Below are 24,085 nucleotides of genomic sequence, written 5' to 3'. Positions count from 1 at the left end.
AAATCTATGTGAAAGTAACTTCTTGGCTCTGCTGCAGTCTGTCCACCTCCCAGGCATGTCAGTCAGTGAGGAATGCGAGTGTGATGTTGGCAGATGTCTGGGTCTGTCCTCAGAGGAATGGGCCAGCAGAGCAGGACAGCCTCAGACAGTGAGTAGGTGTGAGCTCAGAGCAGTCTGGGATAGCGGGGGCTGTGGCAATGGGAGAACATCAGGTCGGAATATAGGGAATGAGGTTTAGATTTTTTGGTGGGGGATCCCCATTAGCCGACGCCAATGGCGACAGCTAGTCTTCCTGGAGTGAACCTGAATTCTTCTGAGCGACCTGTACTGAAGGGTGACTCAGAGTACACCAACACCACTAGCCTTAGGAGTCATCTGCTTGAACTCTCAAGTCCAAATGATGACTGATTACTGACATGCTGTACATAAATCTGACCCAAGGCATTCGACTGATAACGGGGCCAAGGGGCCAAACAATTGTATTTAAATATCTATGACTGTACACGTAGTGAGGAGAATTAGCTAATATGATAACTCTTTCCAATGATTGAAAGGCGGTCGGCGAGCTCAAGGAGTGACAAGTTCACTTCACAGCGAAGATGTATATGGTCTGGCATTTACAGGATGTGGTTGCAGATTCCTGTGGTTATTAATCACTCTGGTACATTACCCACTCATGATCATTTGTTCTCCTGATTTGTGACATTATCACTTCACATTTCCATCAATCCCGACAGGGCTGTGTAATTAACACAACCAGTGACCTTTATGGAGCCAGATCGCTTGTCAATGTGCCAGAAAATAATATACTACTTGTCATGAACAGAAACATTCTAAATATGTTAAATTGAAAAGTCATTAAGAACCAAATTGCATGGTATGTTAAGTGAATAACAGTATTTCTGTTGACATCAAAAGCTGTCATATTCGCTTTGCATCTATGAAGACAATAGCAACGCAACCACCCAAGCATCTACCCATGAAAACCTGTCCCTCAACTTCTCTAAACGGTGCTGTATCATCCAGCCTGGTCACACAGGACATACAGCTTGCTGCTGTATCATCCAGCCTGGTCACACAGGACATACAGCTTGCTGCTGTATCATCCAGCCTGGTCACACAGGACATACAGCTTGCTGCTGTATCATCCAGCCTGGTCACACAGGACATACAGCTGTATCATCCAGCCTGGTCATACAGGACATACAGCTTGGTACTGTATCATCCAGCTTGGTCACACAGGACATACAGCTGTATCATCCAGCCTGGTCACACAGTGCATCCAGCCTGGTGCTGTATCATCCAGCCTGGTCACACAGGACATGCAGCTTAGTGACATGTGCACAGTGTACACACTTCTTGTTGCTTATTGGTCTTAATGATTTTTTCTGAAAGGGTAGGCATCCAATAAGAACATAATGGGAACCCCAGTTGCAGACATTCATTGGCTCACCTACAGTTACCCCTCCGGCTGTGCACAAAACAACACTGTCTCACAATTCCCATGACGATATGCTGTAACTAAACTAATCAAACACTGAAAGGTCACTAAACTAGTATTGTTACGTAAACATAGTGGGAGTCTAACACATTCCTCATATGATGTGACTAAGACAGACAGGCAACCAGCCAGGCCTAGTGCTGAGGAACATGAGACAATCTCAGGTGTTAATCTACTACAACACGCTGCTGCAGATGCCTTTCATCTTAGAGACAGTAACCACTTTGTGACTATTTCTTTCTTTAAATCTCTATCCCATCAACAAGTGTGAAAGGTTTAAAGATAAGTCGGTGAGAGAGAATGTGTACTGGTAGTCAGTCATCTCCCACTGACAAGTTGACGCTAAGTATTGAGCACATTGGTTTGAGCCCGATGGCACGTCTTCCCACTTCATCTCTTCCAGACTGCTGATTAATGAGAGATTTAAACAGTACAAAGAAACAGGGCATTGAGTCATCTGTATTCACTAACAACAAGAACTGTATGCCAAAGACAACATGGTCTAGTGTAGTCAGCTGAGGGGAACTACCTGTTTAAAGGGTCAAACAAATCTAGAATGCCGTTGTTTGTTTATTTGATGTTGAGTAAATATCTGCTAGAGCGGGAGAATGATTAAATCCATCCATTTCGACACATAAGACAGCATTCATGAGGTCAGGTAAATGTCTGACAGAGGGACCCCAGCCATACTGTCCCAAGATTCCTGTCCTCACATGAAAGAACACCGCTTCTGTTTCGCTGCTTTCTTCTCAGAGTGAAGCTTGGAATTTGTTTGTCGAGTTTCTATTGGATTAAAGCGGCAATGGACAGAGAATGGTGAAGAAGAGAACAGTTGTATCCTGCTCCCATTGTGAAGACCTTCGGCACAGTTAACTAAAACCAAATGGGAGGGAAATTAATTGTGCTTCGCCCCCCCTGTCCCAGACAAAGGGCCTCTCAGATGTGTGTTCCTAGCCTTGGCCCTAAGTGGAGCTGGTGGCAGTCACAATGCATTCCGATTTGTCTCCGCATGTCCCCATTTAGCTCCGAGACAAACTATGGCATAATTCTATGAGAACGGCTCAAATGGCACAATAATTGGCTCCCTCTTGGCCTCCTGTGACTAAACAAATCATGGTATATTTCAGTGGCCATGGCCTAATCATGGCTTACATTTCAAACATCTACTCCCCCTTAAAGACTCTGTTCTTCTGTGTGCTTTCAGAGTTCCTCTCATCTGTACCTCATCCTTGATGTCCTCTTGCTGCTGAGCTGAGAAGATTTCCATCGCACCCATTAGCCTCATCATCAACTCATCCACTGTTGTATTGCCTTCAAAGAAAAAGAAAAAACAAGGCATAAAAAAATGTAAATAAACCCCCCCCACCCCCACAAACACTTACTATTTTATCATTATAGAAGGGTCAGAGTAAATTGCTAAATTATAGCTATAGTTAAGTATAGCTTTAAAAACCCCTCCCTTTATCCAGAACATAACAAATATTCAACCCATCAATATTGTTGACATTCATTACCTTGAATAACATTTAAAACTTCATTTGATGTCCTCTTTCCCATGACAATAAGGAGCAGGGGGAACTGATCGGTCTTGTACGTCCGAATCGTCTGTGCCACCACACTGCCAAAATGCCTCGTGCAAATGGTGAGTAGTCTAGGAAAGGAAAAGACAGGACGGACATTTTTCACATGAACAGAGGTACACAGCTCATACCATTAAAGACTTTAAAACCAATTCTGCCTTTTCTCACTGTAGACGTCCCTGTCTAAATAGGCCTAGTAGACAAATTAGTATTCCCCACTGCATGTGATGAATTGATAGGGCAGAGAGGATTTCTTATTCCATTACAAAGACAGAACTTTAAATTAACATTTCAATAGAAGGAAAAGGGTAGCAGGCAGGCCCTTGGAGCTCACTGTAAATGTCATAATATTAATGAATTGCTATAGAGTGAATGCAAATACAGATTATATTTTTTGCTCACCTTTTAATAAGATCCACTTTAATAACTGGCTGGTAAAATATAGGAGTAATGAAATGGGTGGAGGATGAGGTCAGAGGGGAGAGGGATGGAGTGATTGGTCTGGGCGGCGGTGCTACTCATTAATCATGAATTCAAAGTTGAGAGTGCTAGTTGCAATACTTTTCAAACTTTGAGATGGAACAGCATCAACTCAACACTTAACCATGGGAAGCATTAGCACCAATCTCCAATCAGCATTCCAGGAGAAACAAGGTCATTTCAACCACAACATTCCTCCTTTATTTCACCTTTATTTAAATCTACACCAAATAGCTCATGCACAGTTGAAGTCGGAAGTTTACATACACCTTAGCCAAATACATTTAAACTCAGTTTTTCACAATTTTGGACATTTAATCCTAGTAAAAATTCCCTGTCATAGGTCAGTTAGGATCACCACATTATTGTAAGAATGGGAAATGTCAGAATAATAGTAAAGAGAATGATTTCAGCTTTTATTTCTTTCAACACATTCCCAGTGGGTCAGAAGTTTACATACACTCAATTAGTATTTGGTTGCGTTGCCTTTAAATTGTTTAAGTTAGATCAAATGTTTCAGGTAGCCTTCCACAAGCTTCCCACAATAAGTTGGGTGAATTTTGTCCCATTCCTCCTGACAGAGCTGGTGTAACTGAGTCAGGGTTGTAGGCCTCCTTGCTCTCACACTTTTTCAGTTCTGCCTACACATTTTCTATGGGATTGAGGTCAGGGCTTTGTGATGGTCACTCCAATACCTTGACTTTGTTGTCCTTAAGTCATTTTGCCACAACTTGGGAAGTATGCTTGGGTTCATTGTCCATTTGGAAGACCCATTTGCGACCAAGCTTTAACTTCCTGACTGATGTCTTGAGATCCACAATTTTCCTCCCTCATGATGCCATCTATTTTGTGAAGTGCACCAGTCCCTCCTGCAGCAAAGCACTCCCACAACATGATGCTGCCACCCCCTGTGCTTCACGGTTGGGATGTTGTTCTTGTGCTTGCAAGCCTCCCCCTTTTTCCTCCAAACATAACATTTACATTTAAGTCATTTAGCATATAACGATGGCCAAACAGTTCTATTTTTGTTTCATCAGACCAGAGGACATTTCTCCAAAAAGTACGATCTTTGTCCCTATGTGCAGTTTCAAACCGTAGTCTGTTTTTTTTAATGGCAGTTTTGGAGCAGTGGTTTCTTCCTTGCTCAGCGACCTTTCAGGTTATGTCAATACAGGATTTGTTTTACTGTGGATATAGATACTTTGGTACCCGTTTCCTCCAGCATCTTCACAAGGTCCTTTGCTGTTGTTCTGGGATTGATTTGCAATTTTTTCACACCAAAGTACGTTCATCTCTAGGAGACAGAACGCGTCTCCTTCCTGAGCAGTATGACGGCTGCGTGGTCCCATGGTGTTTATACTTGCGTACTGTTGTTTGTATAGATGAACGTTGTACCTTCAGGCATTTGGAAATTGCTCACAAGGATGAACCAGACTTGTGGTCTACAATTTTTTTTCTGAGGTCTTGGCTGATTTCTTGCGATTTTCCCATGATGTCAAGCAAAGAGACACCGAGTTTGAAGGTAGGCTTTGAAATACATCCACAGATACACCTCCAATTGACTCAAATTATCTCAATTAGTTTATCAGAAGCTTCTAAAGCCATGACAATTTTCTGGAATTTTACAAGCTGTTTAAAGGCACAGTCAACTTAGTGTATGTAAACTTCTGACCCACTGGAATTGTGATAGATTATTTCACTTATAATTCACTATCTGTAAACAATTGTTGGAAAAATTACTCGTGTCATGCACAAAGTAGATGTCCTAACTGACTTGCCAAAACTATAGTTTGTTAACAAGAAATTTGTGGAGTGGATGAAAAACGAGTTTTAATGACTCCAACCTAAGTGTATGTAAACTTCTGACTTCAACTGTAGTTGATCATGGGTTCTGACAATGTGGCTGACCAGTCTTTTGACCCTCCAGCTGTGGTTAAGGAGGGGTTCTCCCCATGACACGATGAGGTTAAGAGGATGTCCAAGCCCTGTCCTTGTCCCTGCTCTAGGGGCCCTGAAAAGGCCTCAACACAGCCAGGCCAAAACATTGGACAGAGGTCATTCTAACCTGCCACCAAGGTCTTGGCAACAATCGCCACAGCCTTCAGAGAAACCCAATCTTAATTCCCATATTAAACACAACACAACCTCCTTTGGTTCCAATCAAACACCTTAGGAGTCAACCCAACACACCTTTCTCTTACAACTACCATACATAGTAAAAAGATTAAGCAGAAGTACACTAACTCCGGAGTAACCCTAAAGAGCAGAAATGTTTCTATATATGGCGCGCAGGTCAGCATTTATTGGGATGACTCATACTGGAGGCTGCTCTGCATAGTGGTCACTCGCTGGCACAGCTACAAAGTCAGTAAATCTGGTTTTAAACCTAACCACATTGCTACAGTAACACTAATGCCTAACACTAACCTTTAATTTGCACACATTTATACGATAGACAATTTTGACATTGCATCTGGGCCATCTTGCGGAAATCACTCAGTTCTGCCTCCTGGGCAAGATTCATGACAATAAACATCAACCTGTATATGGTGCACAATAACACGTACTGACACAGCATCACAAATGAAGGGTGAAAATCGTGTCTAAAGCGCAGGAAGTAGAAATTAAACCAAGAAATAAGGTCAATAAGGTGAGCGGTTCACTGCAGTCTCTTTCAGCCATAACATATCTTAAAGAATGTATAGCTTTGCTTCTCACAAAATCCTTAAGGGAGTTATTTTTTTCTAACTACTGGAAACACCTGGTCCATGAATATCAGGTCATGGTTGGTTTGGTAATGAGAGTGACAGCTTCTAATTCAGCTCACTCTCTTCCTCTCCACATGGTAAAGTGTTAATGTTTCCCTGGACTGTCAGGTTCACTTATTTACATCAAAGTCATGCATGAGATGTTGAGAGACTGCTGCAACTTTACATACACTCCAGTGAGCATACAACAAACTCTCAGGTGTGCTTTAGTCAATCACGTGGAATAGGAACCGGATGCTACACAGAAAACAGATACTCCGCGCAGACACGTTTTGAATGGAAAATAGCGTTTCTCAGGCGATTGTCACGTTCAGAAGCACTGTATTCAAAACAAGTCAGATGAGTGCATGACACTTTTACTGGTAATGTGCTCAATTACGAGGAGTTCAATACCATTATTGATCGGTACAGCACCGTATGATAAATAAAAATAGATGAGATGTGGTATGAAAGAAGGCAGTCAAACACAAAAGCATGGAATCAAAAGCTAACAACTACCGGAAAGATGTAGTGTTTTGAATATATTTATTCATAATTAAGTTCAATACTAGCTGTGCATGAGGCTCAGTGTCTGTGGTATTTCAGAGACATTTTGCCATGGGCAACAATTACATTGGGACGTATTCAACAGGTCTGGTTTAATGCATAATTTCACACTCAACTAAAGGATACGCAATGAGGCCCTATGAGTTAGAATACCTTCTTAATAGCCACTGTGACTCATGCCAATCACCAGTCACTCAGGATCAACCTAAGAGCGTGAGAATGTGGGAAAAACGTGTGTGTACGTACGTAAGTTAGAGCAAGTAGCAGTGCACATTATGAAAAGCTCCAGATGTTGCCTGCCTTTAATCTGCAATAAAAAGGCTCAGCTGGGGCAAAAAGCAAGAACCAAAAGGGAGAAAGGGTACGGAATGAGGGAAGGTCAGTGTCTGAGCCTTTCCCCCGTCTTTCTTAAACGCCTCCTACCAGGGGGTGGGCTTAGCCCTGAAGTCTAGTGGAAGGAAAAGCTGGGGCCTGCCCCGGAGCAAGAGGCTGCTGCTGGGCCCTAATCAAACCTCCATCTGGTTAACGGCCCTCTCTCCCACAGCAGACACATCACACCTGGGACGCTGCCCCATTCTTGCCCTTGGCTAGGGGAGTAGAGCATTGCCAGGGAGGGTCAAGCCTGGCTTTGGGGCCAGGAGTTGAAGGCTTGAGAGTGTTGGGTATTGCTAGTGCAGGGAGTCACATACTGAGACAGGCAGGACATTGGTGGAAATAATGGAATTGGGTTGTGAATTGTTATGGAGGAAAGATGAAGTAGAGTTGATAAGGCTGCCAAGTCATAAGCGCCCTCAGCCTTGGGGAAATAGAGATGTTCTCCCAGGCAATGTAGACTTCATGGGACCTTCATTTCTAACCTACCCTCCAATGAGGCAGATTAGTGAAGATTGCCCAATTGGGGCCTCATACTGCAAACAAAACTGCTTTTGTTAGCACACATCCCCCTCACCGATGAAGAGGGGCTTGAGTTAAAGAGAAAGAGTGGTGCGGAGCAGGGGACGAATCTCAGCTATTAAGATGGCATCCACCTGTCAGACAATCTCTGATATTCATTTTGTTTTCAGGGCTACAGCGGTGGATTCCTGAGATGTGATGAGGGCATAGAGTACTCATACATACCTGGCTTTGTTAGCTTCTTTAGTGACATCCCATGCCCATGTGATGAAGTTCTGGCTCAGATAGGCCACTATGGAGTCTGCACACATCATCTGGGAGCAGAAGACGTTGCTGAGCACACTCTCGTCATTGTGGAGGTAAATGGCCAGCAATTTTCTCTGTGGAAATGGACAACAGAGAGGTTTTCATTAGCAGAGGTGTGATGATTGAGAAGCTAATGACAAGCCAGACCCTGAAACACAGGGTGAGAAAAGTGTCCTTGCTCAGTCTGGTCCTTGCTCAGAATTTAATCATTGAAGGGAGAGGTTTTAGACAGCTTTCACGCGTCGCTCAACAGGAGACCGTGAGTAAAGCGATTGCTTGCACCGACAGCAAGGCCAAACCAATGAAAAGCAAACACACAAAATCAAATGAACAGGGAGTAAATAAAACTTCCTTTGAGGGGGCCGATAAGAAAACAAAAACAGACAAATCACTTCATTTATTTTACACTGAATGCCACTGGCCTTCTCCTGCCTGCTCAGGTTAGCAGCAGGGGTGTGAAATATTGACGAAGCTCTAAAATCCAAGGATATTGACACCATCATATGAGCGACAGATTCTCAGGACTCACTGACAACTAATTAAAAAAACAAACACAAAAGGTTCTTGGACTGTGTAGGAAATAAAGCCCTCTAAATTACATCACACAAATTTCTGACCCCCTACGTTCCGTACAAAACTCAAGGGGGTGATTTCTCAGGAGCTGTAGCTACATACCAAAAGCAAAATAAGCACAAGCAGAAAAGTGAGGGAAAGTTAAAAGAAAGTTGTGCTATATTGTGGCCTGTGTAGAAAAGGAGTGGGAGAGCACTGCTGTGTTTGCTCAGTGATTAGAGGTTTAGAATAAGCTCCCCGGTTCCAGGCGGGAAGGAGCTTGGGGCTCATTCAGTGGCCCAATTGAACGCCCTGAAAAGATTAAACACTCATGCTGAGAAGACAAGCAAATGCAGCATTGAGAGTTCCCCCCCCCCCCCCCCTTCTCAAAAAAGATGAAGACACACGCACTCACCCTTGCACTCATTATCTTATACATACATACATGCACGTAGACACACACACACACACATTTGTTCCTCTGCAACTTGTTTTAAGTCTCCAATATTTTGTCTCCAAACATTTTGTAAAGAGGGAACAACCCCTCTCCTATAATAACACCCAATCACCAACTCCCTCACTTTACTTAAACTGTCTTTCCCTCTCTTCTCCAACTGTTCCCTATCTTCTTTCACCTTTCATCTTTTGTAATGCTTTCCTTAGCAGGGACAAATCACCTGTAAAACCAAATTACTAGGTTCAACCTGGGCTAGAAAGTGACCCAAAAGGCCCTCTTTCTGGTGTGAATCCTCCCACCTGTTCACCATACAGAGGGGAGGAGAGAGTAAAGAAACTAGAGAAAACCGATCTGTTCTGTGAGCCAGACTGTAGTGATTTTCACACAGCACCCTGTCAGTGTTCACTTCTCAGTCACTCCCGTCTGTCCCTCTCCTAGTGTAGACTAGAGCCATGTGAAAGAGGTAGCCGTTGGCCAGGAGCTGGGGAAGCAGAATGGGCTCAGCTCACATCCGGATGGTCTTTGTGTCCAGCCTGGACCGTATGATTATCTGCAACATGAGCAGGAATTCTTCTACACAGGTGTGCCACTGGGGGATGAATAGAATGACAACCGAAAGATTCAGTAGACCAGTCAGAATAAAACGACTTGCAAAGTTTGTGAAATGTTGAACTCATCTCATCTTTAACCACACCACCAAGATTGTGATAATGCAGCACGACTCCAGTGAAAAATACAAGCATTTGTTTTGTTCTACAAAAAGTTTGTTGTACGGGTCATTAGAGAACAATGTGAAAATACACCTGCTTGATAACCGTGGCCCCTGATAAACACACTACCATATGTCATTTGTGCCAGCCATGCGTTTTCATTAGTCTCATTCAGTTTATGTATGTGTGTTGTGGGAGAACGTTTTTAATTATAGCCAGTGTTGGGGAGCAGAGAAGCCAGGGGAAAGTGATCATCCACAGTAGCCCGAAGAAAAACACTTCAAAATGAAGACCTTAAATTACTGCTCCCCTGCCACACACACTGAGAACACACATTCGGATCAACGATTTAACAGATGGTAGGTACATGATTGAAAAACACATTTTGTATTAATAGTAACCAGTTCTGATTTCATTTTTTTTGAGGTGCCATAAACTAGTCAAACATTTTAGTGAAGACAAAAAAGCACACAATTGTCAAATTGAATTTAAAGCAGCAATATGTAACTTTGTGGGAGACCTAACCAAATTTACATATAAATGTGAGTTATAGACCTGTGAGTCTAAGAAGCGGTAGATCTTCTCTAGGTACGCTATTCTATGCTCCCTGTTCTTGCATCTTTTACTTTGGTACACCAGCTTCAAAACAGATGAAAATAAAATATTTTTGGTTATTGAAAATATATTTGACAGTAGTTTAGATGGTACAACAATTCTCAACACTATACATTGTTTTGTCACAAGCTGAAATTAGGCGAACTATTCAAATTTTTGCAACCAGGTAATGGCAGAAAGATTTATACATATTGCACCTTAACATATTAAAACCTCAGTCTTTATACACATGAAACTATAATAGTCAAAATATTCAGCTGGGCTTCAGTTCACCTGACTGGAAGTGTTCTAGTAGAAACAAATAAAAACATTAAGACATTAAAATGAGATCACTTTCACTAGAGCAGGGAGAGATGGATGAAAATGTGTTTATCCATTCCCTACCCGTGGTATCGATTTCTCCTCTCTCCCTTTCATTGCTCTTTTGCTAAACTACGGGGGATTTAAGCGGATACTCGAGTGTGATAAAACCCTCACCCCGGCACTGCTATGAATTTTGATGTGTGTCTTTGTGTGAGTGAGAGAGGAGGGTTACTCCGATTAACCGCACAGTTAAGGGGATTTGAGGGGAGCCTTGGCAGTGATGGGTGGCCTGTCTGAAGGGCCTTACTGCTGATCCTCTGGAGGGCTCAGGGGCCCAAAGCATTTTCATTAAGGCTGGATTGAGGCACATCTCTCCGTCCAGAAACGCTTCATCAAATGTAGTGTTTTACTTAGCGATTAGCCCATCAGACATTGAGACAGATTCCTCTGCAAAATCTCTCCCTGGTCCCTCCTTCCCCTGAAACCTGCATCATACCAATATCCACTAAATGAACAGCTAGTTGTGATGACAAGAGAGGAGAGATTTAGACCAATTTCTTCAAGAGGGAGGTGGTGCTGGTTGGGGAGGGGTGTTTCAGAAGTTGACACCCAATGGTCACATCAGTGAGTCAGATGTTTGTTTCTCCAGTCTCATCTCCTCTAGGGCTAGAGAAAGAGAGTAGGGGGTCAGCTGCATGTGTCCCTTCATATTGGTTTATTTTCATTGACACAATGTACAGTCTCCAGCTGCACCACAGAGAGATCAACAGAGAGGGGGCCATACTGAGCTAGCTTAGGGAAGAGGATATCAGCTGGGAGGCAAGCCGAGCCTTTGCCTCACGGTCTAAAACCCCCCAAACATCTTGCTGTATTCTCCCATTCTAATAAGACAGTAATCCACACAAGCTGTCAGTTGATACAACCCTCCTTAAAAGGACAAAGCAGAAAAATGAAGAAAAATTGTGGGCTAAAAATAAAAGCGGCATGAGTAATGAGGTTTATGAGAGGAATCAAATGGAGGCTCTTTTTGAACAGGCACTCCCACCTTTAGATGTAAAAATAATAATAAATGACAATGGTAATTTACAGTTCATTCAAAAAGTGTTCATATTCTGACTTATTCCACTTTGCTGTGATGCAGCTCGAATTCAAAACACACAATATCTCAATGACAAAGTGAACAAAATGTTTTTATAAATGTTAGTAAATTTATTGAAAATGAAATATGGAAATAAATCATTTACAGACGTATTCATACCCCTTTGCTAAGACACTCCAAATTGCGCATCCAATTTCCTTGATCATTCTTGAGATGTCACTATAACTTGATTGGCGTTCACCTGTGGCCAATTCAATTGTTTGGACATGATAAAAAAAAAAAAAAACACCTGTCTATATAAGGTCCCACATTTGACAGTCCATTTCAGAGCAGAAACTATACCATGAAGTCCAAGGATGTCTGTAGATCTCAGAGATAGAACTGTGATTAGGCATACAGTACAAGTCAAAACATTATTGGCATTCACCTGTGGCCAATTCAATTGTTTGGACATGATAAAAAAAAAAAAAACACCTGTCTATATAAGGTCCCACATTTGACAGTCCATTTCAGAGCAGAAACTATACCATGAAGTCCAGGGATGTCTGTAGATCTCAGAGATAGAACTGTGATTAGGCATACAGTACAAGTCAAAAGTTAAGACACACCTACTCATTCAAGGGTTTTTCTTTATTTTTACTATTTTCTACATTGTAGAATAATAGTTAAGACATCAAAACTATGAAATAACACATATGGAATCATGTAGTAACCAAAGTAAAGTGTTAAACAAATCAAAATATATTTCAAAGTAGGCACCCTTTGACTTGACAGCTTTGCACACTCTTGGCATTCTCTCAACCAGCTTCACCTGGAATGCTTTTCCAATCATCATGAAGGAGTTCCCACATATGCTGAGCAGTTCTTCCCTGCTTTTCCTTCACTCTGTGGTCCAACTCATCCCAAACCATCTTAATTGGGTTGAGGTCGGGTGATTGTGGCAGCCAGGTCATCTGATGCAGCACTCCATCACTCTCCTCCTCTGTTAAATAGCCCTTACACAGCCTGGAGGGCATGATGCCCAAACCAGATGGGATGGCGTATCGCTGCAGAATGCTGTGGTAGTCATGCTGGTTAAGTGTGCCTTGAAATCTAAATAAATCAGACAGTGTCACTAGCAAAGCACCCCCACACCACCTCTTCCATGCTTCACGGTGGAAACCACACAAGCAGAGATCATCCTTTCACCTACTCTGCATCTCAGACACGGCAGTTGGAACAAAAAAATTATCTACAATTTGGACTCATCTGACCAAAGATGTGAAGCATTTATTTGGGCTCCAATTTCTGAGGCTGGTAACTAAGAAATTGTTAGCTCTGCAACAGAGCTCTGGGTCTTCCTTTCCTGTGGCGGTCCTCATGAGAGCCAGTTTCATCATAGCGCTTGATGGTTTTTGTGACTGAAATGCAGCCAATAACTTTGAAAGTTTCTTCAAGTGGAAACACTTAAGACACACCCTCTCCCCTCAGCCTACCAGACACTTTTGATAACACATCATGACGTCTGACGAGTTTACACATGCAGGGTGAGGGAGGAAGGAATTAATTTTAAAAATGGGCCGCTCTTGCCCAGAAATTCATCACTCGTTCATCCCGCGACGATTGTGTTTTCAGCCACTGGTAGCTTGTGGGTGCTTTTTTATATGCGATACAGTCAATTATGATTGCATGTCTACTAACTATATAATTATTAATATACCCCTGTGTGATAGCTAGCAAATTAATTTGCTAACTTACGTTAGCCTGCCTAGCTACAACTGAAGGAAAATGTTTTATTTATACAATTTCCAAAAGCCAATCAAACAAAAACATTCTTACTTTTACGAGACGTGTTTGTGCATTAGTAGCACAATTTCTAACTTATTTACATTCGTTTTACTTACACTTGTATGTTGGCTCCATATTGATGGTTTAAGTTTTGGCAGACTTTTCTTAGCGCATGTACAATCACCCTCTACAATGTAGAAAATAGTAAGAATAAAGAAAAAACCATTGAATGAGCAGGTGACCAAACTTTTGACTGGTACTGTATATCTGGGGAAGGGTATAAAACAATTACTGGAGTTAAAAGTGGCCCCCACCATTGTGAAATAAATTGACAAAATATGGAACTATCCAGACTCTGCCTAGAGCTGGCCGTCCGACCAAACTGAGTAACAGGGCAAGAAGGACCTTGGTCAGGGAGGTGACCAAGATGGAAGCCACTGCTGAGAAAAAGGGCACATGACAGCACGCCTGGCGTTTGCAAAAATGCATGTGAAAGACTCAGATCATAAGGAAAAAGATTTTGTGGTCTGATGAGACAAACTGAACTCTTTGGCCTGAACACAAAGCGCTGTCTGGAGGAAATCAGGCACAGCTCATCACCCGTCTAACAACATCCCTACCGTAAAGCACAGTGGTGGCAGCATCATGCTATGGGGATGCTTTTCAGCAGCAGAGAGGTAAGGATAGAGGGAACAATCAATGGAGCCAAATACAGGCAAATCCTTGATGATAACCTGCTTCAGAGTGCAAACAACCTTAGACTGGGGAGACAACAGGATAATGCATACAGCCAAAGCAATGCTGGAATGGCTTCAGAACAAGGATGTGAAGGTCCTTGAGTGTCCCAGACAAAGCCCAGACTTAAATCCCGTTGAAAATATGTGGAAAGACTTGAATATTGCTGTTCACCGGCACTCACCATCTAACTTAACAGAGCTTGAGAAAATCTGTAAGGAAGAATGGGAGAAAATCCCCAAATCCAGATGTGCAAAGCTGATTCAGATATACTAAAGACAACTCAAAGCTGCAATCGCGGCCTCCCGAGTGGTGCAGCGGTCTAAGGCACTGCATCGCAGTTCTTGAGGCTTCACTACAGACCCAGGTTCGATCCCAGACTGTGTCGCAGCTGGCTGTGACCGGGAGACCCATGAGGTGGCACACAATTGGCCCAGCGTCATCCAGGTTAGGGGAGGGTTCGGCCGGCCGGGATGTCCTTGTCCCATCGCGCTCTAGCATCTCCTTGTGGCAGGCCGGGCGCAGCACGCTGACTTCGGTCGCCAGTTTCCTCCGACATATTGGTGCGGCTGGCATCCGGGCTAAGCGAGCGGTGCGGCTTGGCAGGGTCGTGTTTCGGAGGTCGCATGGCTCTCGACCTTCGCCTCTACTAGCCCGTATGGGATTTGCAGCGATGGGACAAGACTCACTACCATTTGGATATCAAAGTCAGGTGTGAATATTTATGTAAATGCAATATTTCGGTATTTCATTTTCAATAAATTCGCAAAATTGTCTAAAAACATGTTTTCACTTTTATCATGGGGTATTTATTGTGTGTAGATGGGTGATAATTTAAAAAATACATTTTGAATTCAGGCTGTAACAACAAAATGTGGAATAATTCAAAGGGTATGAACACTTTCTAAAGGCACTAGTATCATGTCCCGTTGACCTGTAAATGATACTACTGAGACCAGCTCCTCTACTGTTACTTACATCTCTGGCTTTGCCATAGAAGGCCTCTTGAGATGCTGCCTCCAAAGTACCAATGAAGAACACTGGATGACATTCTCCATACCTGCAACACACACAAAGGAGATAGACCTGTAAAAAAGAATGCATGGATCTTCCACATCGTTTGAGAAGCACAGAACCCTTAAAACAATACTAAATACGTACCTTGTTGAAAATTCAGCAGTAAAGTGCAGTAAGGCATCACTTTCATTCTCACTATTTTCTGGCACTGCAGAGAAAAAACGCATTAGGTTGATAACAATTAAATACCAAATCAACCTTTTTTAATCGAGTGGTAGCTTCATGCTAAGTGAGGTACGTACTCAAGGCGGCTTTCCGACAGCCTGTAGAAGACCCCATACCGAACATCTCTGATTCGTCCACTCCAAATTCAGACGCATCCTCAAAGTCATCCCCCTCGCTGTCGCTTACCATGTGGACATCTGCGCACTGTTCAAACATATTCGCTTCAGTATTGTTGACCTATCAAACACAATGAAAAATGTAAAACAAAGCCAAATGTACTGTGTGTGTTGCTCTACCTCTTCTGTGGGCTCCTGGTTGTTGGCTGGTGAGGACCTTCGACACACACTGAGGTGATGGCAGGGGTAGCTGATTCCAGAGGCAGCTAGTGTCATCTGTGGACAGAAAAATAATAATAAAATCTGAATAAACTTACAATTCATTAACCTTCTATAAGGAGGCGTAAAGGCAGAAAGAGATCCAAGTTCAGCATTCACAGATAAACCATTCTGATTTTCTGATAGGATTAGAAAAGATGTATCCAGACTTATGAGGAAGCCCAGAATAAAATGTACAGGTATGGTTTATGGACAACCTAATTAAAAATTGGAAATGTCACCAACCGCAGCACTGGAGGGACTCATTAAAGACTATCTATATGGCTGAACCCAATGAGATAGGCTAAAGATAGAGGCAGGGGCCATGGAAATTGATGGGGCCCCAGCACCCATCTCTCAACCTATGCTACTCACTAACCTGCTCTCCCTGAGAGTGTAAGGGATGATCAGTGTTAAATCGATACTGCATGTCTTAAAAGGCTTTCATTTCAAGTATGACAGTCTAGGGGCAGATGATCTGAACTTGACCACAACATCCTACATGGCCCACTGAAGCCAAGCGGCAAATTAATAAAAGCATTGTCAAAACCTAGCACAAATAATCTCTACTTAACAATACAGTATTTTAGTCCGTTCATAATCAACATTAGCAAGCCAACTCATCCACTACAGTTCAAATAAAGTCAAAATGTATTTACCTACTGGTTCATCGTTTGAGAAAACAACCTATGTTGATTGCAAACAAGTGCTATAGTGGCATTAACTGGAGGTTTAACCCTAATGCCGTGATTGACACGGACAGACAAAACAGAAAGTCCCTGGCCGTCAACAGCAGGGGGTGGCAATCTTTGCTATTGTCAGGTCCTCTCGCCAACAAAACCAGTTGGTAATTATTGAATCAGCACCCGATTACATGTAACGGCAATTGAGTTTCAAAAGCAGAGTGACTGCTAGAGTTTTCCACGTCTCTTTTAAAGTAATTCAGCCAGAGAATAGAGTAACCACTAGTCCTCGTTTGGCACATGATTTGCTGGTTGATAAAAACAGAACATATCCAAATATAGAGAGCAATCACTCATTTGAATCCACTGTTAAATTACTACTGGCGCAAGAAATAAGGTTGTATCTTGACCATTGTAAGTAAAATTTCCACTTGCTCAACAGTTGAGGAAAAATAGCAGAAAAACAGTATTCCCTGGACAAATAAAGCATGAGCAATAACCTGTTGTGGCCCATTGCTATTTCCCTGCTGTGCAGCACAGTGCCAGGGGAAGATGCAGGAAAGCCGTGCAGCAGAAGCAGCAGAGTCCGTAAAGTCATGTTACCATCTTCTTGTCATGTTCTTCCAATTTGGCCTCGTTAGTTCCGCTACACACACACACACACCAGATTGTGTTTGTCTCTCACAACTAACTTTAAGCAAATGTACTTTAAAAGAAAAAATATGAATAAAAAGAGGCAGGACTAGGCTGCCATGGCTGGGACAGCTGAGTGCAAGTGTTAATTAAAAGCATTAACACTTGCACTGAATAACACTGGAACACCTAGGAAGAACTGCCTGACATTGTTCATGTAACAAAAATACTCCCACACTAATTCTTTAGCTTAAGTATTATTGTATAATGGTACAATTCCTATTTTCTCATTAGCCAAGTTGATCTTATTAAATCAAATAGAATTGGATGGAAATATCCTTGACTGTAAATTGAGTCAGGTTGCCACACTGTTGGTTTGAAAGAGCATTTCTAAACAGTGCTCCATAGAAAGCCAAGTGCTGTTAAAAAATGATCGACACAGGGGTTTGAGAGGCTGACCCCTTGAGCAGGACAGAGACGAGGGCTTTGAGAAGTGAAGGAATGTCTTGCTCTTTTCTCTCCAATCGAGTGGCAATCAAACGTGAGTATCTTAATGGCGGTTGAGTGGACCCCCTTGACAATAAAAGGTTTCCTCCAAGGCCCTAATATGTGTATAAATAAAGTTGATCACTTCACTTGTCAATGGGGGACATTGAGGGGAGGGACGACATGTGCTGAAAATCAGAAAAATAAAGTTGAGCGGTCATCCAAGCCAAGCTTTGACCCTGTGCCTTCCACTGATGCTGCGGGACAAGTGCAGCTTCCCGGCTCTGTGGCGGAACGCTGCGGGGCACAGGGGAGAGGTTAACCCCCCCCACTGACCTTCTCCTCCATCCCAACACAAAGAACAAGCTCCTCTTTTTTGGATTCTTTTAATTAACACTTGCACTGAAGCTTCTAAGCATTGGGGAGCGATGCCAGGAAAGAATTCTCTTTCTGCCCCCCTTGCCGCCTCTCTCTTTCCCGCTCTCCCTCATTCTCTTTCTGTTTCTTTTTTGTCTGGGCAGTGTTTGGATTAGTTCTCTGGCTGTGAGTGTGAGATAATTATCACTGACAGCTGCACTGACAGTACCCAGAGCCCCAATACCACCTTGTTCAACAACTCTTTGATAAAGGGGGACAACAGAGCATGAGAAAGAGAAAATAAAGACAGAAGAAAAGAAAGAAGCCCCACCCTAAACACCTGTTGGTCCTCCTTGCCTGTTTACAGTATGTCACTCCTGATTAAGATCAGGGGTCCTGCACCAAGTGTTTGAGGTTCACACAGGCAACTGTGATCACCGGCTTCTCCACAGAAAGTCATAGTGCTGAAGGAAAATGCATGCCTGTCTGCTGCTTAAATCAACAGCGGGGCGTTTTACAACTATGCTCACAGAGTAGGGGATCCAAGAAGTGCCCAAGCTAATGAGGAACATTCTGGAGATGGGGGGGGGGGACTTATGCATTAAAGCCCTCAAAGTAGCAAATGCATTTGGTCAGAGGGAGATAGATAGAGGCTGAGCCTACAGTCTCTCTTCCATGCAGCGCATGTCCTCCTCACTGAGTCCGGCCCCACTGAATGTTACCTGAAGACAGCAATCACACAGGGGGCTCTTTCTCGGCTTATCACTGAGCCCTGTCTCTACGGCAACCAGCAGGCCTCAATAAGCCTGCAAGGGGCTGTCAACCACAGAATCCATTAAAAGCCGGGAGGAGAGGAGCCGGGATCAGAGCCCTCAGAGTGACTGCATTAATACATTAGCAAACACCATGAAACACTGGATAAATGTCAGCAATTATGGCAGAAGAGAAAAAAGCAGTCTAATAAGGATGTCTCACTGTCTGTCAATCACTCCCACAGGTGTAGGATCGCTCTGTCAATCAGAATAGCCAGAATACTTGCCGCTTGGCTCGGCTTGTTTCCTCAAAGGAGTAGACAAAAGTGGTGGTAATAAGAAAGTCTCACAACAGATCAATCATCGTTCACACCAAGGGAGTCAGTCAGTGGCCCATTACCTCAAGCAACAACTGTTTCTCCACAATGTGCCTTTTGTTTTTCAACTCAGCTAACCCCAAATGTTTGACTGCACTGCCCCTCTTTATGAATATGTCCACAGAGAGGTCAGAAAAAAAACTCAAAATGGTGAAATTATGATAGTGCCCTTTTTGTGTAAGAGTCATTTGAAAAAAAAAACTAAATTACAGGAATTTCAGTCTGTTCAGGTGAGATGTTTTTGGCCCAGATCATCAAAATCGGATAGAATTATTCTGACCAATGGTCAGTCATCTTTTATATCCATATGTATCCGCCAACTTCAAGGAGTAAGCTCTAGAGCAGGGGTCTCCAACATCAGGTGTGCTAGATTAGGGTTGGAGTGAAAACCTACAGGACGGTAGCTCTCCAGGAACAGGGTTGGAGAGCCCTGCTCTAGATTCTAGACAATCCTATCCGCCATTCAGGGATGTTAATGTAAACACATGACGACACTGGAGGGTCTCCCGAGTGGCACAGCGGTCTAAGGCACTGCATCTCAGTGCTAAAAACGTCACAACAGACCCTGGTTCGATTCCAGGCTGTATCACAACCGGCCGTGAGTGGGAGCCTCATAGGGCGGAAGCGTCACACAATTGGCCCAGAGTCGTCCGGGTTTGGACGGGGTAGGCCGTCATTGTAAAAAAGAAATTGTTAACTGACTGGCCTTGTTTAACCTTTATTTAACATTTCAAATGGCAAAAGGAGGCTCAGGGAAATTCATTAGAAAAAGTTATTATTTTCAATACACACACAGTGATGACAGTGATTTAAAAACAATTTCAAGACTGCATGGGGACTTTAAAGCGTCAGCTTCATCATAATCTAAGGCACCATGGATATAGGCTTACACTGCCAAATGAGCATTGCCCTCTTGTTTCTGTGGCCAGGTTGCTTGCATTTCCCTTTATCACCTTTTATATTTCAACGTTTAAATTTTTAGTATTAAATTACCACACTGAATCACATTGCCAACCAAAACAACAGGCGTTTCTTCCTGCTCCGATTTAAATTTGATGTCTAACACTTTGTAGAGCAATACACAATGAAGGCACGGAATCAGGGAGGTGAAGTACCAAAAGAAATAACTTGTTTCTCCACAGGTAAGCTCCTACAACATTTGACTTCTTGGACAAAAAAAAACAACAACCTAACAATCTTTGAAGATTACGATTTCTGAGTGTAAAGCACAATTATAAAATAAGCTGTAGGTAAATAAGTTAATCAATTAGCTCATGTTTAATTAGACAAATCTAAGCCTTGGATGTGAAAACTGTATTTTCAACATCTGCAAGGCTTTAAATAAAAATGAGTCTGGGTAATTGGTTGCCAAAAGGCAGTGGGTGTTGGAGTGGCTGGCAGAAGTGGTGCCCAGCTGAGCTTGTGAACTGATCTTTAACTCCAGAGATGCTCCAGCAGTGTACAAAACTGTGCACCACCAATATAAGGCCTGTTATCTAACAGTATGCATGTGTGTTGTTTATCTGTCTGAAAAATATATATATATTTTTCCCATTCACTTGAAGGCAGACAATAATTTCTGACATGGCTTAAATTGGGTATTTAATTATAAAACAGCCTGGTGACAATAAAACCTCTAAGTTTGAACAATATTGATCCCTAAACTGAACAACAAATGATTACACTGTAAAAAATAATTCTGACTTTCCCCCAACTAAATATTAAGTGAGTGCATTGAATGAAAAAATGCTGAAAAATAATGAAAAACGGAGCTAAGTAGTCATCGATTATGACTCGTTGAAAATTTAATTTTAAACCCTAGCTGCCATGTTTATTGGTACAAATCCCCAGAGATGAGGCGGGGTTAATGAGATATGCAATGGAACAGCCAGGCTGGCATGCAAGGGCTTTCTCTGTAATGCTCAGAGACATTTCAATAAGGGTTTGGGCTGGAAAGGGTTAATATTGCAGTCAATGCTTTTAATATCTCCTCCCATGAAACATGGGAGCAGTGAGCCGCCTTAGCCAGGCTATGGCCAGGCATATGGATATTACCTAAAGCCACTTTCTATTCATCCCCAAGCCACCTTAGAGCTTTGGTCGAGCCAAGACTCATTGACAAGCAGCCCACCTCATATTCCGGAATATTGTGGGTTCCAAAGTGCTATGGGTGAGAAGTGATAATGTAAACTTTACTGTGGTTTCAGGTTGGACTTGATCTCTTGGCTAGATTGCCTGTCTAAGGAAAGATATGGATAACAATTAAATATATCCATATCAGTGCTGTATAGGGTTTGTGGTTTGAGAGGCTGCCTTTGGCCACTGCGCTTTACATTAAGGCACACAAAGAGCAAACAATTTAGAACAAAAAATAAATATAACCTTTTGTCTCAGCCTTTCAGGAAAATAAACGGTTGCAATGTACGTACTTGCTTTGACAAGAGAGCAACCAAGCGAGACATAAAAGCTCCACTTAAAAACAAAACAAAAGATGCAGGGATTGTTAATTCAATTTGCCAAAGTGAATATTTGAATGTAGATGTTAGATGGGAAAAGAGAGGGTTGCCATATGAACCACACAACATTTAGAGAACAGGTTCTCACCAGGTGACCACACCCTGTCCTACTACATCTAAAATAGAAATGTCATTGTAGATTTTAATCATGATCAGAGCAAGAAAACCCAGTTCAGGGTAGTAAAAGAGGATGCCACAAAATAATGTAATAAGAGGTAATACTTTAAAACAACAGCAAAGATAAAAGTTGATGAGCCAACTGAATGTGTATGGAACAACCATCCATAAAATTAGCATGGGAACATACAAGCTGTCAAAGAAAAGCAAGAGGGGGGGGGGGGGGGGGGGTCGGAGTTCCTCCGCGTCTGATCACTTTGACTAAATTTAGCTGAATGGCTGAACGGTGACCCCGGGCGGGACAGGTCAGTGGCACTCAATGATGTGAGCTTTAATGTCCACAGATAGAAGGACCCTGCAGACCCCTGCAGACTGTCCTGACATGTTAATTGGTTTCTTCATCTTACTTTTAGACTGGACAGATGTTTCAGTACTGAAAACATTTACCAGTTTCTCTCAAACCGAGATTCACTACATATTGTAAAATAATAGGCTTTTGTCAAGCCTTCATGGAATAAACTTTAACCCGGGTCTTTAACCTTCTTAAATCAAAATATATTCAGTAAATGAAAACATGGGTAACATATTTTCCTAATTTATGTAAGACTGCTGGTGAACAGCAGCTATAAGGCCCAAAGACAACATGGAAATGGAGTGGTGTTCCCAAGTCCAAGCCTGAGAGACATGTGTTTTTGTTCCTTACCGAATCGTCAGATGCCGCAGCAGGCCAGCCCTCCCATTGTTGATGTCGCACTGGGATGTTTGTCAGGTCTGAAACATTCCTTTTCACCTGGAAAGAAAGACAATGGCAAATAATTATTAAATCTATAATTTCAGATTAAAACATGAATACTTTTAATGCAAATCCTGAAGAAAATAACTGCAAATATCAGTAAGTATCCTATACCGAACTATAACAATAAACACAACATCATTGGTGTGTCGACATAGCTTTGATTGTCTCCTGTGGAGGTGTGGAAAGGAACTGAGAGATAGCCAGCCACACACTATAGCACCACAGGGAATAACAAAGATGGAGCCTCCCTCCATTGGACAGAGAAAAAGCCCTGTGTCATCTGCATTCCACAGATGCCTTGCTTAATGCACAGAAACACACTCTCAAATTAACAGTATTTCTCTTCTCCCATTCATGACCGGTGTATCTGCACTTAACATTCCGTGCTTTTAAACAGTTAGCAGCGTCCCACGAGCACCATGCTCCGCCATCCCTACCCTGTTGGTTTAAAGCCCAATGCAAGGCGAGGGTGATCAAAGCAGGTGTCGCCTGAGTGCTGGATTCTAGCGCATTACCCCTGCAGAATGCACTACCCTGCAGGGGTAGATACTGATGCTGAGCAAACTGGCCATTGTGGTGGAAAGCTCCCCGCACAGCCAAATCCTCCCTCCAACACTCAGAGGGAGAGATGTATCCTTGCCGAGACGTCGGTCTCGTGCCCATAGCTGGAGTGCTTTTTTATGTTGAATAAAAGTCAACAATTCTGCAGATGAGAGTGTCTGTGTTGAGGTCTGTGTCACTTGGTAAGAAGCAGACCGGCCTGAAAATGCCTTGGTAAAAGTTTAGACATAATGCGTGGCTGACATGGGATCACGATATTCAAACCTCATTTTCTCCTCTCTGAAGCAGGACGCCAGTCCCAAACACACACATGCACAGTGCCTTTCTTTATGAAGTGGAGTGGGGTCAGGCCGGGTGGCCAGTGTTATTACAGAGTGTAATATCTGTGTTTGACCAGAGGGCTACAGGGATTTCTCCTCCGAGCGCTGACCGACAGGCAGGCATAAACACTAGCGCCCAGCTGTAATTAAGTGTCTCCAGTCAGAGGTTAAGGCAGCCTTAGAGAAACAACAAACTAATGCCCATAAAGGAGGTCCTGATGGCTGCAAGCTGGAATCAGCACCTTAACCAAACCTATTCTATCAGAGCAGCTATATATATTAGCTCAGATTTTACTAGACGCATTACAATCTCCTGCTTTAATGAAAGTTTTCCCTACCACAACGTATCCACATCCTCTAACACGTGCATAGTAGACAGAACAGGAAGGCGAGCCTCAAAACCAAAAAAAAGTTGACAGAACTGTGAAGGCAAAGTTTCTAAAAGTAAGATACACAACATGACCAAAGGTATGTGGAAACCTACTCGTTGAACATCCCAAAGGTGTTCGATGGGTTGAAGTCTTGGCTGTGCAGACCAGTCAAGTTCTTACACACCGA

The 24,085-nt window shown here is 42.7% G+C and overlaps 1 protein-coding gene across 1 annotated transcript in view; it reads right to left on the bottom strand.

The window, feature by feature from the left end:
- faf1 (Fas (TNFRSF6) associated factor 1) overlaps positions 1-24,085 on the bottom strand; it is a 79,984-nt gene that overhangs the window by 17,584 nt on the left and 38,315 nt on the right. Inside the window, exons 8-15 of the mRNA XM_055861226.1 lie at positions 22,554-22,640; positions 15,852-15,947; positions 15,633-15,759; positions 15,475-15,538; positions 15,292-15,373; positions 7,995-8,149; positions 3,016-3,152; positions 2,724-2,812 (exon numbers count right to left, since the gene is read on the bottom strand). Of these exons, the coding sequence (XP_055717201.1) occupies positions 2,724-2,812; positions 3,016-3,152; positions 7,995-8,149; positions 15,292-15,373; positions 15,475-15,538; positions 15,633-15,759; positions 15,852-15,947; positions 22,554-22,640 (837 nt within the window). The remainder of the gene's footprint in view (positions 1-2,723; positions 2,813-3,015; positions 3,153-7,994; positions 8,150-15,291; positions 15,374-15,474; positions 15,539-15,632; positions 15,760-15,851; positions 15,948-22,553; positions 22,641-24,085) is intronic.

The sequence above is a fragment of the Salvelinus fontinalis genome, chromosome 14, assembly GCF_029448725.1.
Source record: "Salvelinus fontinalis isolate EN_2023a chromosome 14, ASM2944872v1, whole genome shotgun sequence".
NCBI lineage: Eukaryota > Metazoa > Chordata > Actinopteri > Salmoniformes > Salmonidae > Salvelinus > Salvelinus fontinalis.
This window is presented reverse-complemented; position numbering and strand designations above follow the sequence as displayed.